This window comes from Artemia sp. Qi Xiang Cuo, chromosome 11 (genome assembly GCF_049724085.1).
Source record: "Artemia sp. Qi Xiang Cuo chromosome 11, ASM4972408v1, whole genome shotgun sequence".
NCBI classification, from domain to species: domain Eukaryota; kingdom Metazoa; phylum Arthropoda; class Branchiopoda; order Anostraca; family Artemiidae; genus Artemia; species Artemia sp. Qi Xiang Cuo.
In genome coordinates, this window is record NC_142804.1 from 31,882,812 (window position 1) to 31,895,947 (window position 13,136).

At 34.6% G+C, this 13,136-nt stretch overlaps 1 protein-coding gene across 2 annotated transcripts in view; it reads left to right on the forward strand.

Moving 5' to 3' along the window:
- Positions 1 to 13,136, forward strand: part of LOC148946883 (uncharacterized) — a 63,039-nt gene that overhangs the window by 5,852 nt on the left and 44,051 nt on the right. For both annotated transcript variants that reach the window (XM_089096694.1, XM_089096696.1), the window contains exons 3-5: positions 2,313 to 2,510; positions 6,806 to 6,942; positions 8,646 to 8,890. In XM_089096694.1, coding sequence (XP_088952820.1) covers positions 2,313 to 2,510; positions 6,806 to 6,942; positions 8,646 to 8,890 — 580 coding nt within the window. The remainder of the gene's footprint in view (positions 1 to 2,312; positions 2,511 to 6,805; positions 6,943 to 8,645; positions 8,891 to 13,136) is intronic.

Consider the following 13,136-nt stretch of genomic DNA (forward strand, 5'->3'; position numbering starts at 1 on the left):
GAGCGGGGGGTTTGGGGGGCGGCAGCCCCCATCTTTAACTCCTGACACGATCAGCTAACAGTTAGTCAAGCAATAATAAGTAATAAACTGTACAAAAACGTGCAGAAATTATTTGAAAAAAACTACGTTCTCTAAAGAGTTAAAGAGGCTGAGTTACAAGGTCGAACCTTAAAACGTACAGGGATTAGGAGGCACAGTTGGGGGGCTGCCGCCCCCAAACCCCCGCTTTCGCAGCCTTTAAATAAAAAAAAAATTTTTAAACTGAAAGTAAGGAGCGACATTAAATCTTAGAACGAACAGAAATTATTCCGTATATGAAAGGGGCTGTGCCCTCCTCAACGCCTCGCTCTTTACGCTAAAGTTTGACTTTCTCACAACTCTTTTTTTTAAACAATAAAAACTTTAGCGTAAAGAGCGAGGCGTTGAGGAGGGCACAGCCCCTTTCATATACGGAATAATTTCTGTTCGTTCTAAGATTTAATGTCGCTCCTTACTTTCAGTTTAAAAAACTTTTTTTTATTTAAAGGCTGCGAAAGCGGGGGGTTTGGGGGCGGCAGCCCCAACTGTGCCTCCTAATCCCTGTACGTTTTAAGGTTCGACCTTGTAACTCAGCCTCTTTAACTCTTTAGAAAACGTAGTTTTTTTCAAATAATTACAAGAAAAGAACAAATAATTTCGTAGAATACTTACTATTGTGGTTTTAATTTAATTTTACTACTTAAAAGTTACACGTTTTTTCGCCTAAAGCGAGTAGAGATAAGTCAAACTCGAAACGACCAGAAATTTCTATGAATGAATAAATGAATTCTAAAATTAGTAGAAATTAAAATGAATAGTTTAGTTACAACTAGAACGAGTAATAAACTAAAACACTAATAACATAACAACAACAAAAACTTTTTCCTTTTGATTCCATTTTATATACAATTATAGACAGGTATATTAAGTACCTGGCTTATCTTTAGCCTTTTGTCCAGTTTAATAGGTTGAGTTTAAGCATCTGTTGGATCTTCACTTGAAGGAATCAGATGGCTTCTTAAAGACACTTAACAGGTTGGTTAACATGTCCAGAAATAGACAATCGGCACTCAAAAGTTGAAGAATGGTTACTCAACAAGGATGAGGATAACCCTCCCAAAAGGTTCACGAGCCGATATTAGACGACACAAGCCATATTTATAATGCGCGACAATATTCACGAACACCTGAGTAGCTAACTGTTGTCAATTTTAGCAGTAACAGCAGTATAGGCACAAACCTTCAAATGTAAATTAGGTTTTTTGTTTTCAATTCTGTATGAGATAATTAAAGTCTACAAAGTTTAAGAAATAACGTAATTATAATTATTGATTGGCGCAGAAACATCATCAAGCAGTAGAATTGCAGACGTTGAAAACATTGTAATTCTTGTAAATTACTTTTTTAATTGTTATTTTCATATTACAACCCTGTTGCCATGTATGCCGGCGAAACGTGGACGGTAAAAGTTGAAGATGAACGCAGAATTACGGCCTTCGAGATGAAATATCCCCGCCGAATCTCCAACGAGGACTTTCGAAGGCAATTAAAGCAGGAAACTACAATTCTCCAGAAAGTGCGATTACACCGAATGGAACGGAAAAATCACTCTAGCCAAAAGTTACCTTTGAAGGAAGGGTTCATGGTAGCCGCCCACCTATAAGACCTAGGAAGAGTTGGCAAGACAATTTTGGAGGTGATCTCCTATGCCTTCTCATACAAGCTGACGACCGGGTATCATATAGGTAGCTGATCCATGAAAGTGTGAAGGAGATGGCCCCAATACGACCCATGATGACGTCCAGGACCTTAGAGATAAGAAGAATTTCTTATAAAATGGCTGCTGTCTGCAATCTTAAAACTTAGTTTTTACTGCGCAACATCCTCTGATCTAAATTGTATTTACCATTTGACTGTTTTTATTTCTTTTACGTTATGTGGTTCCAACAAACCAAATGCAAAATTCTAGTAAAAATACGGTAACAAATTGGTCTACCTACAGTTTGTAAAAAAATTTATTTTATATCAATGTGTGGAGGAAAAATTATATAAATAACTTGGCTGAAATTGCGCGGGGGTATGTAATATGACAAGAAGCAAAATATCTTATTCCAGGAAATAAGATGTCTTTTCCAGACTTTTAATTGTTTTAGACAACGACGGTGGAAAACAGTACGATTTTTCTATGGTATATCAGAAATAATATTAGTGAGCCAGATATATTGATGATTCTTCAACATGTTTGGTTTTTGTTTAGAATTTGTTTTGTGTTCTATAAAATAAATACATTTTAGGAGAGTCCATCTAGTCCAGTAATAATCAGAGGTAAAATACATGGCTTAACGGATGGTAAACATGGTTTTCATGTTCATGAATATCCAGAGCTAACAAATTTCTGCATGGATGCTGGTGAGCATTTTAATCCCACTGAGGACGTCCATGGTGCTCCCAGAGACCTGAAGAAGCATGTCGGTGATTTTGGTAACTTAATGGTAACATGTCTCTTTTCCTTTCTATATAAAAGACTAACAGTATAAGCCCAAAATATATTGTATTAATTTTTTATTATTGGGAAAGTCCTTATTCAACAAGTGTCGTCATTGCATGCGGCTTCAGGTGGTAATAGTTTAGTATTATAGTTTATATATTCATCCTGTATTTGCGTTATAAATGTTAGATAAATAGGTTGATTACTCGGAAACTGTTATGCAAACAACTTCCTGCTTAAGCTATAAACTCCTCAATCCAAACCCTGGGCCATGCGAATTGCATTGAATATCTAAAACACACATGTAACAAGTCTATAAGGTGTTTCAATGCATGATGAACCAACATCGTTTGCGAATTATTCGTTCTTGCAGAAACTATTGATCAACCTATGGATTCTCTTGAATAAGAACAGGCTCTGGGTGAGCAACGCTTTTTTTCAAAACGACTTATAAATGAATTTGATTTTTAAAAACTGTTCGTCGATCTTGGGTGTTAAATTTGAGATTCAACACCCATGCGTTTTACGATCATAGACGGCGTATACACTGTACAATGTTTAACATCTTGGTTTTCGGAAAAGGCCCAAAGAGAGATGATAGCAATTATTCATAGTACATTTGGACATTAATTTTTTGCTAGTGTTTCACAAACAGATTTAGACCTTTAATTAAAGAGATTAACCCTAACAAAAGCGGTAGTTGATACAAGCTTTCCTGAAAAAAAAGTAGGACGCGTAAATTCTTGTACTGTTTCTAATATTCAAGCACAAAGAAGGTAGTAGTGCACAGAGAGGCTGAAATTTTTCTATATGACTAAGCATTGACCATGAAAGTGAGAAAATGGTCTATATGTATTTTGTGGGTAATAGTAAATGATAGTGAATTTTGTAAAAATCACGCTCCAATTGTTCTGGGCTTGAACCTATGTCCCGAATAAGGACTTTTGAAGTTTTTTTTATACATTTCACCTTCCCTTTTCCCTACTAGCAAATTATGAAGGATTACTTGGCGATATTAGCCTAAAACATATATCTTAACTTCTATTAAAAAATTGGCTTATAGTCTGTTTCTTCGGGACTGACCAGGCTCAATGCCAAGGCCTTTGTAAAGCAGTTTGCAGGACTTGAGCTGGATTCTGAGCTAATTTTGGATATTTTTTTTTTCCAAACTGAGACATATATTTTAATTGAGTCTCACAAATCTGGCTATTAAAGATAAAACATGAAACAATCTTGTTTGTCTTAGCTGGGGCCGTTCATACTTTCTTAAAAGATTGATTCTCATAGGGCAAAAGTATTCTGAGCTCATGAAAAGCTACGGGTTTGCACCTATCCAAGAAATATCTGAGTCGTTCACGAAGTTTCTTACAAGTATTGTATAATTTCCTTGTTGTTTGCTGTCACTCAAAAACAAAAGGAGAAGAAAATGGAGAAAGAGGAAAAAACTTCACAGGGTGCTTTGCCGAAAAATTCAAATGAAAATAATGTGCATTGTCAGTTTAATATACATGTGCTGATATTTGTTCCTTAAAATATTAATTAATTTTTGTTTTCTTAAAGTTATAAGTGAAAACATGTAAAAGAATTTTTTTTTTTCAGTAAGGTACAAATTATATTCTGGCTTTTAGAAAGCATAGGGTTCAGAACCCTATTCAGATTAATTTCTGTTCGTTTTAAGTTTCACTTATTTTAATTTCTGTTTGTTCTGGGTTTCATTTATTTATTGATACTGATTTGTGGTAGTTGTATGCTTGGTAGATTATTTGATTCTATTTTTGTTCATTTTTGGTTTAATGGAGTTCTTTACTGTTTTTTGAAAAACTTATTTTGTGCAAAAAGTTTTTTTGATTAATTTCTGTTCGTTTTATATTGGCATAGTCTTTTTCAGGAAGAAAAACTGAACTTCTGAAGTTAAACAACTATTCCTTCCATAAAAACCTTTAATACCCTCTGGGAATAACTTACAACCCTTGCCCCTAAACTCTGGGGTGTCTTTCAACCCAAAAAGCTTTGTTATAGGATATTGATACTATTATGAATAGAATGACTATATCTAAATTTCTATTAGACGCATTTCGTGACAATATGACGTGTATGTAGGGGTGAGTCGGCAGTTACCTTCTAATCACTTTGACTCTTAAAAAGGGCACTAGAGCATCTGATTGCGTCAAATTGGAATAACTCGATTTTTTTTGCCAAAATGTAAACAAAATGTCAAAGATTTAAACCGAAATTTTGTACATATTTATTCAGCAATTATCAGAAAAAAACAGCAAAAAATCACTTCAACCACAGCTGTTTTTCGGGATTTCTTGGCATAGAAAGAAAAGCATTGGATAAATATTACAATGATTAGCTTTAAAAGGCATCACTATATCAAGACCTAAACACATTTTTCACAATATTTAACAAATATTTTAAAACTTTCAGATCCGAGAGTCTAGTATGATACTAATGTTCTAACTAAGCCTAAACTATGAATTAAGTACCTTATTTAATATCAATTCATCTCTTTAATGGACATAAATATGAGTGCTCAATCAATTTATTTATTTCAAAAAAGAAATTGAGCCGCTTAAATTGAATATAGACATGGCGTGATTATTGATCTTATCATCAAGCACAAAACGAAATGGTAAATTAATAGTCAAACAGTTCATGCTAACAAACTGTAAGTAAAGAGCGACTCGTGCTGATAGTAACCAAAACTTAAAATGTAATTCCGACGATACAGAAGATTATAGACGATATAAACAATACTTGACGATGACGATAAGCTACATCAGAAGATTGGCTCTTTGGGATGGGCTCTTTAGGTTCTTTGGGGTAATTCCTAAATTTAACAATACCAAGGGACCGAGTTTCGATCGACGGGCGTGGAATGGCGGGCGTGGAAGGGGTTAATTGCCTTCCAATCACTTTCGACTATTAAAAAGGGCACTAGCCACTCCAATTTCCAATCGAATGAGCCCTTTTCGAAGTTTCTGCGACATTGCCTTCGATACGAAGTGCCCTGTTCTAACCACAATAAATAATACATTGTGCCAACATCGTTCTTTACTTAGGCAGCGCGATTGCGCTGCCTATGATAATCGATATTTAGGAATTAATTATTTAAAGGAACTTTTTTACCAGCACATCAGTTTTATTTGACTACCAATATGTTTCAATATTATGAGACAGTAAATGTCACTCCTTTTCTTGTTAGATGTAATTTTTCACCTCATTTTAATTTTATATCTGGCTTCTCTAAAAAAAATTTACCTTACGATTATGTTTTTGATGTTTTTGTTGGTGATTTTTTTTGTTGGTGTGAATTTAATGTTAAATAAAAGAATTAATAACTGAGAATCGTTCGGAAAATAAACCCAGAAAAATACTGACCAGAAGGTTTACATTTAGGAGATTCTAGGTTTACATTTGGGATTCTAGGAAAAAGCCTTTATCTAAATCCTGTTCTGTTATGTAGTGTTTGTGCTAATTCCCCTGTAGACGTTAGTACAAAAAAAATAAGATTCATAATGTTAGAGAATTTCAATGTTTCAGCTCGTCAGACTAAAATTTTAAACTATGATAAAATGTAGAAAAGGGAAAAACAATCACCTAATCACGAAAGAAATCCAGAAGTGTCACGAACAGTCAAAGAAGCATTATAAGTAGCCTATTCAAAATGTGGCACTAATAGTTACTTTCATCTTCATGCGCGAAAAATAGAGATTCATTCACGCTGGTAAATTTTGAAACAGTTTTAATCTGCTTTTGAAAATTAAAGCCATTTTTGGGAAAGAAAGTCATAATGATCTGATAAAAAAAAGGTTCAAAACGGCTTTTTTGAAGCGTTCTTCGTATTTTCTGTTTTCCATGTGTTGCCTTTTTGCTTTAAAGCATGAAAAATAAAATATTCCTCTAGAATTCAATATTTTCTTTTTCCAACAAAAATCAGGGACTGAGACTCTCTTGAGACTTTACTTTTACGTCTCTGAGAGGAAATCTCAGAATTATTTTAAGCTCAAATATGATTTAAGAAAGATATCAGAAAACTTGGACCGTTGTACTATTGGCTTGCGTTGGTTCACTTTTCGAGTTTTTTCTTTGCTTTTCTATGGCTGTTCGCTTTATTTTAGCCTTGAATTTACCCATTTTACTGCTATTTCGCGCAGTTATAAAGCTTTTAGAATCCCTGTACTTTGGCAATCACCATTTTAACTTTCATATGTTTTGTTTGTTTTGTTTTGTTTGTAAATTATTAGTTTGTATGGTTTTGATCGAAAAATAAATATGCTGTGTATTTTATTTTAGAGCAGAAATAATGAAGCTGAGGTTTATTTAGAGGCTAATGAAATCAGTCTATATTCTGGACCTACATCTGTAGTTGGGAGATCGGTTGTTGTACATACCGGGGAAGACGACTTGGGCAGAGGACGAAATAGAGAAAGGTAGCTTAAGTAGTTTCTACTTTCTTTCTGACCCGTTTTATACATAACGCACTATAACTATAACAAAATTATAACGTACTATAATACTACGAGGTAATATCAGCTAGGTTGTCTTTATTTGGAATTTTTAAGAACCAATAAATTATGTAAAGCAGGCCTGAAATCCCCATATCAAACTGTTGTTTTAGATTTTCTTCTATCAAATGTTGACAAAGTACTGCTCGATAATTGTTGTATGAATTGAATTTGATGTTTGTGAGATCCCTAAAAAGTAATAGCTACTGTGAAGCGAAACCATTGATATTTTTTATTCTAAAAACATATAAATACCATTTTATACTCCAAGTTTAATCTGATATGCAGTTTTAGATAATATTGATTCTGCCTCATAATATTGAGTGGGATGCATGATCGGGGTATAAAGGAAAATTTAGCCTGTTTGGGGAAGGATGCAGTAAGGCTAGTTCCTTCAGCATTGGCCTTGCATACAAATCACGCATAGGAATGATTCAAAATTCCACAAAACTCTAATATAAGTGTCCATATGCTTCTGGAAAAATTGGAAATCTGTGAGCTCCAAAAATAAATTTTCCAATAATTTTAGGATCTGTAATCTGTTTCAATCGGGAAAAATGTTGCATCTTAAATTATGTCTAAAGCTTAGTTTTATCTTAAATTTTGTTTCTATTTCAGATTCCCTTTAAATGGTTGTTTTATGCATTTGTTCAGAACAGGCAGGTGCTCTAGGCATTTATTAGAAACCAGAATGTGGAGAAATTTGTTGTTGCTATTAACATATGCACACTCAAGCGTGAAAGATGATGCTTTAGTACTCCAGCTTAGGAAATACTTACAGCTTTTTCCGGGTTGGGAATTAGATGTATTTTTTTTTTTTTTTTTTTTTTTTATAATTTAAACTTTAAAATATCTAGATTGTATGAGTTTATTAATCAGGAAATATTTGATTAATAACTGTTTTCCATCGAATTCTTTTTTTGAGCAAGTGTCTAATCTCTCCCCTCCCCATAATAATTCATGCAAGAAATAGGATTTTCAAATTTTAAACTATTTTGAAATACAAATGCGGCTTCTCCCTCTTGAAATGAAAGAGAACCAAATAATATTTCTCGCCAAGACTGAATATTTCTTGACGCCACTTGCAAATAAGCTAAGAAACGACAGAACAGTAATTTACTCCCGGAGTTAAACTTAGCGCTTCTTACCCTCGTAGGAGAAGAATTGAAAGATCGGCTAGAAAATTAGGACCTGGTGTTGCACCTTCTTATTTTTACATTAATCAGTTCTAACGTATATGATTCAGAAAAGAACTCCATTTTGATAAAAATCCCTAGATTTTGCACCGGGGGTCAAAATAACGGTGCAAAATTATTTAAAGTCACCCCATCTTCCAGTCAAAGCAAACCTCAAAACTATGTTTTAAATGCCTTAAGAAGTGTTTCAGTCATTTAACAATGTTGAATTGATATTGACCCCATTGGCAGGTCATTGTGCCATTGGCACAATGCCATTGGCAGGTCATTGGTATGTGCCGAATCTGACCACAATAAAAATATATTCTTCTGCCATAAATCATATTTTAAGTTCTTGTAGCATTTTGACTTTAACTACAAAAATTTAAACAGTCAATGGATATGTTTTGTTAAAATCGGCTTATAAAATAACACTTTTGGTTAATGTTTAAGTTTAAAGACTGGCAATTCTGGAGGCCGTGCTGGCTGTGGTGTTATTGAGCTAGAAGAAAAAACTATGAGGACAAGCGTTCATGGAGCTGCGGCTAGAAACACTCTTCCAATTTCATCTGTCATGAGCCCGAATAGGTTAGGGAATGGTGAAATCTTTACTGGTTCAGTTAAAGAGCGCACACATCAACGAATAACAATGGCCTCAAAAGAAAAAAGTCTACATAGGACCAGTGGCAAACAACATGGTATGTCAAAGTACTGTAATTAATAATTTAATCTTTGGTGAAAATACAAAAAAAAGAAAAATGCTATCAGCTGTGAAGAGACGGCAATAAGTATGATTAGCTTAAGGAACAAATTTATTGACGTAACGTGAATATTTATTTAAAAAACAAAATCAAATTATTGCTAACCTGGATTGTATTGTTCTAATCGTTTAGATGAAAAAAAGTTTATCATTTGAAGAATTTTGTTTTGTTTTATCAAGTTGTAACTAATGTCATATAAAAATACAATTATAACAGGATTCAATCTCTGACTAATTTCTGATAAATGGAAAACTGAATTTACTATTGTTTACACGACTAAAAGCACAAATCTCAGCAGTAAATCCTTGATGTATTTTGTCCTTTTTATAGACAGTGAGCTTAGATGATATGTTTTCTGTAATTAATAATAATGCTAGATTTGCGTTTTTCTGGATAATATGGTGTCACAACCACTTTATAGGTTTCGCCGACAAGGTAAATAGTGTGGTCTTTGACAATAGCATGCTCTGACTTTAAAATGAAGTGTTCTGAGTGTTTTTTTTTTCATGACAGCTTACATGGATGTTACATAAACTACATATATGTTTTTTTTAATGACATCTTACATGGATGTTACATAAACTACATGTATGTTTTTCTAATGACATCATACATGGCATGGCACCAGACCACTAAACACATGCTATCCCACTAGTTAACTTTCTACCTAGTTTTTTTTCTTACAATTCTTTCAAATGAAGTTTCCTTTAAAGGAACCGGCAGGTATGTTTTCAGAGCTAACCTCCTCTGAGAGACCATTCCATGTGGAGGTGCAGTGTCTAATAAAGCTGTTGTTTTAGTACTCAGTACTAAAGTATTTTCATTGAAAAAATTGCTACCTAAGAAGTTTGCCTAGATTTTGAAAATATATTTTGTTATCTAAGATATATTTGGCCATTTTTTTACAAATATATTTGTTTTAGTGTCTCCGGTTATGGGCAACCTGACCGTACTTTGTTCCTGTGTGTTTTCTATTTTGTCTTGGAAAACGACGGCACTATTCGAGATATTTGAGCAGAGCAAGGGTGATAGATCTACTCGAAGAAAATAAAAATTGAAGCCACGTCAAATCTTTCACTTAGAGATTGTAAATGCTACTCGATCGATGCTAAAACTTACCCTTGAGGCTATTTTTGGCTTCCCCTGGAGTGGTGAAAGTAGGGTTTTACGAGCACCTGAGGAAACTAGACAACAGACCTGATGCAAGACTTCTACAGAGGGATGCTAGAGGGCTGGATCGTAACAGGCTCTTATAACGCAGAACCAAACCAAACTTGCTTGCGCAAGAGGAACAGACCTGATCGATATGTGGGACAATAGGGGTCTGAGGAGAAATGTACTCCCAGAAGACGAAGTTTGTAAGATTTTTTGATGGCTTCACGTGTAAAAATGAATTCAGGATGTCGACACGAGACGTTTGATGCGTGGTTAGTAATTGCTTAGTCTAGGATGCGTTATAATTAATAATTACAAGAAGATCCGAACAGAGAATCTTGAGTACGTTCTTAGTGCTTGTGGAAAGCTCTATGGACCTTGGTGTTATCAGAAAATAGTATTGAGGGTTGTTGCAAGTTATTGCTCTCTTATTTCCCTTCAAAACTTTGAAACATTCAAAAGTGTCATTTGTTTCCGATTTGTTTGGTAGTACGAACAATTTGGTTCTGGGAATGAATTACACTGAGAAATTACAACGCAATCAGAATTCTATTGTATTTACTTTGCACAAACATCTACCTCATCTTCCCTGTTTTTGACTGTGCTTCATGATTCAAGCCTGCAATTCACTCTCCAGTATAGAAACGGACGAAAATTTCTGTTAGATATAAATGCAAATGGAACACCAGTAATGGGTACACCAACCAGTAAAAGCTAAAAATCCGTTATCATTGGAGATAATTTTGGTCTGACAGCTGATTGCTACCCAAAACATAAAATAATAATTAATTTTCGATTTACCAGATGAAAAGAACAACTTGTTTTTGGAAAAAGAATGGGTAGATTTTTGGCAGTTCATATTATTGACTTACAAATAAAGTGAACATACCACTTGATGCCTTTTTTATGCTCTTTACTAATACAATAATTGCTTCTATCGCAAATTCAATTTTACCTACCCCCATCCCCCTAATGTGCAAATATATACCCCGAATTGGAATATACCATGAATTGTCGACGGCAAAGTTTCGAATCGCAAAATTCAGCGCTATTTTTGTCAACGGCATTCGAAAAATTTGAAACGGTAGGAAAACATTTTATATTTTAGTTGCCTAATAAATGAGGTTTGAATTGTTATAAATAAGTATGTTTGGAATATGTTACTCTTGAACAACTTATTTACAAACTAGTTATATGTTTTTATTCATTTTTCAATTATTTAACTAGTGTTGACAACTTCTTTGTGTGGTTACAATTCAGGATATATATTTGCATATTAGGGGGGTGGGGTTGGTTAAGTTTAAATTTTCAATACGTATGTTCACTTTATTCCTAAGTCAATGATATAAACTGCCAAAAATTTACCAAAGAATTTTTATTAGCCTCAAGTGCATGAAAGAGACTGATAGTCGATGCTCTTCACTATTATCTAATCTCTTGCCCTTGAAGATAAGCGTACTCTCCAATTTTTCCCTACAAGTCACTCTCGTTGAAAAAGGTGGAAGCGAATTTTTCTCAGCCTTAAATTATTACACATCAATAATTATATACGCGAATTAGCTGGAGTTGGAAGATTCTCGTCACCAAAACTGATCAGGCTCTATTACTCTTACGGTTGTCTTCCAAAGTTTTTTTTCCAATATGGAGATTAACCCTACCATTGTTAACACCTCGAACTGTTTTAAATGTTGCATTCATGAACAGTTCGAAAGAACAAGCAAATTATATCAAATACTTTATCATCAGCCTATCAAGGACTGTCATTCACTGTTGAAGCAAAACTCATTGTTTAGTACTACTAGTACTACTAACAAGTCACCGCAGTACCAAGCCGCCCGAGGCCAATACAGCTACGCAAGCTCTTCCTCTATCCCAACCTATTCATCTTTCTTTATGATATCCTCCCACCCCAACTGCGGACGACCTGCTTTCCCTTCAGCCCTAGACGGTTGGCCAAAAAGGACAACCTTTGGCAATCTGTCATCCTTCATCCGCAGAACTTGCCCTAGCCATCTCAACCTTTCTCTCATTATAGCCCTTGAAAGCGGAATTGAACCATACTTATCGTACAGCCTACTGTTCGAAATACAGTCAGTCACCCAGAACAATCCGTAGGCAATTTCTCTGGAAATCATCTAGCAAATCTTCGTCCGCTTTTCGGAGTGCCCATACTTCAGAGTAATATTTGACCACTGTCATCATTGTAGCTTCCAATATTGTAATCTTGGTTTGCAGACTTATCTTCCTATTATTCCAAACTTTTTTTTAACTGTGAAAAAACACCCTGAGCCTTGGCTATTGTACTTTTAATATCTTCATGGCTCCTGCCGTCTTTACTAATAATACTACCAAGGTAAGTGAAGCTGTCCACCTGATCAATCTTTTCTTTACCCATCGTCACCTTTTCATCTTCACTTATTCCTAGCCTTAGTGACTGACTCTTCTTAACATTTATTTTCAAGCCTATTCTAGCACCTTGAACTCGTAAAACTTCTAAAAGTTCATTCATTTTGCTCACACTTCCGTCTAGGATGCTCTAGGTTCCGTCTAGGTTTTCCATTACCTTTCCTGTGCTTCTTAAGACAAAATGCATCAGAATGATCCATATAAAGGGGGATAGAACACAACCCTGCTTTACTCCTGATTTAAATCAAAATCGGCTGCTAACCTCATTTCTTACCTTAACCGCAGCCGTGTTATTCTCATACATAGCACTAATCAATTTAATGTATTTGTCTGGTATACCATATAAGGATAAAACCTTTGTTAAAGCTTTTCTATCAACCGAATCGAACACTTGCTCATAATCTATAAAACTGAGGACCAAACGTGTTTGGTAACCCAGGCACTTCTTAATTACTAACCTAAGAGTTCAAAATTTGATCGACACATCCTCTACCTTTTCTAAAAGCGCACTGTTCTTCTCCTAAAACTTTATCTACAGCATCTCTCAGTCTCAAAAGTACCTTATTACTAAAGAATTTGCTACCTACAGAGACCAGACCAATGCCTCGATAATTACCACACT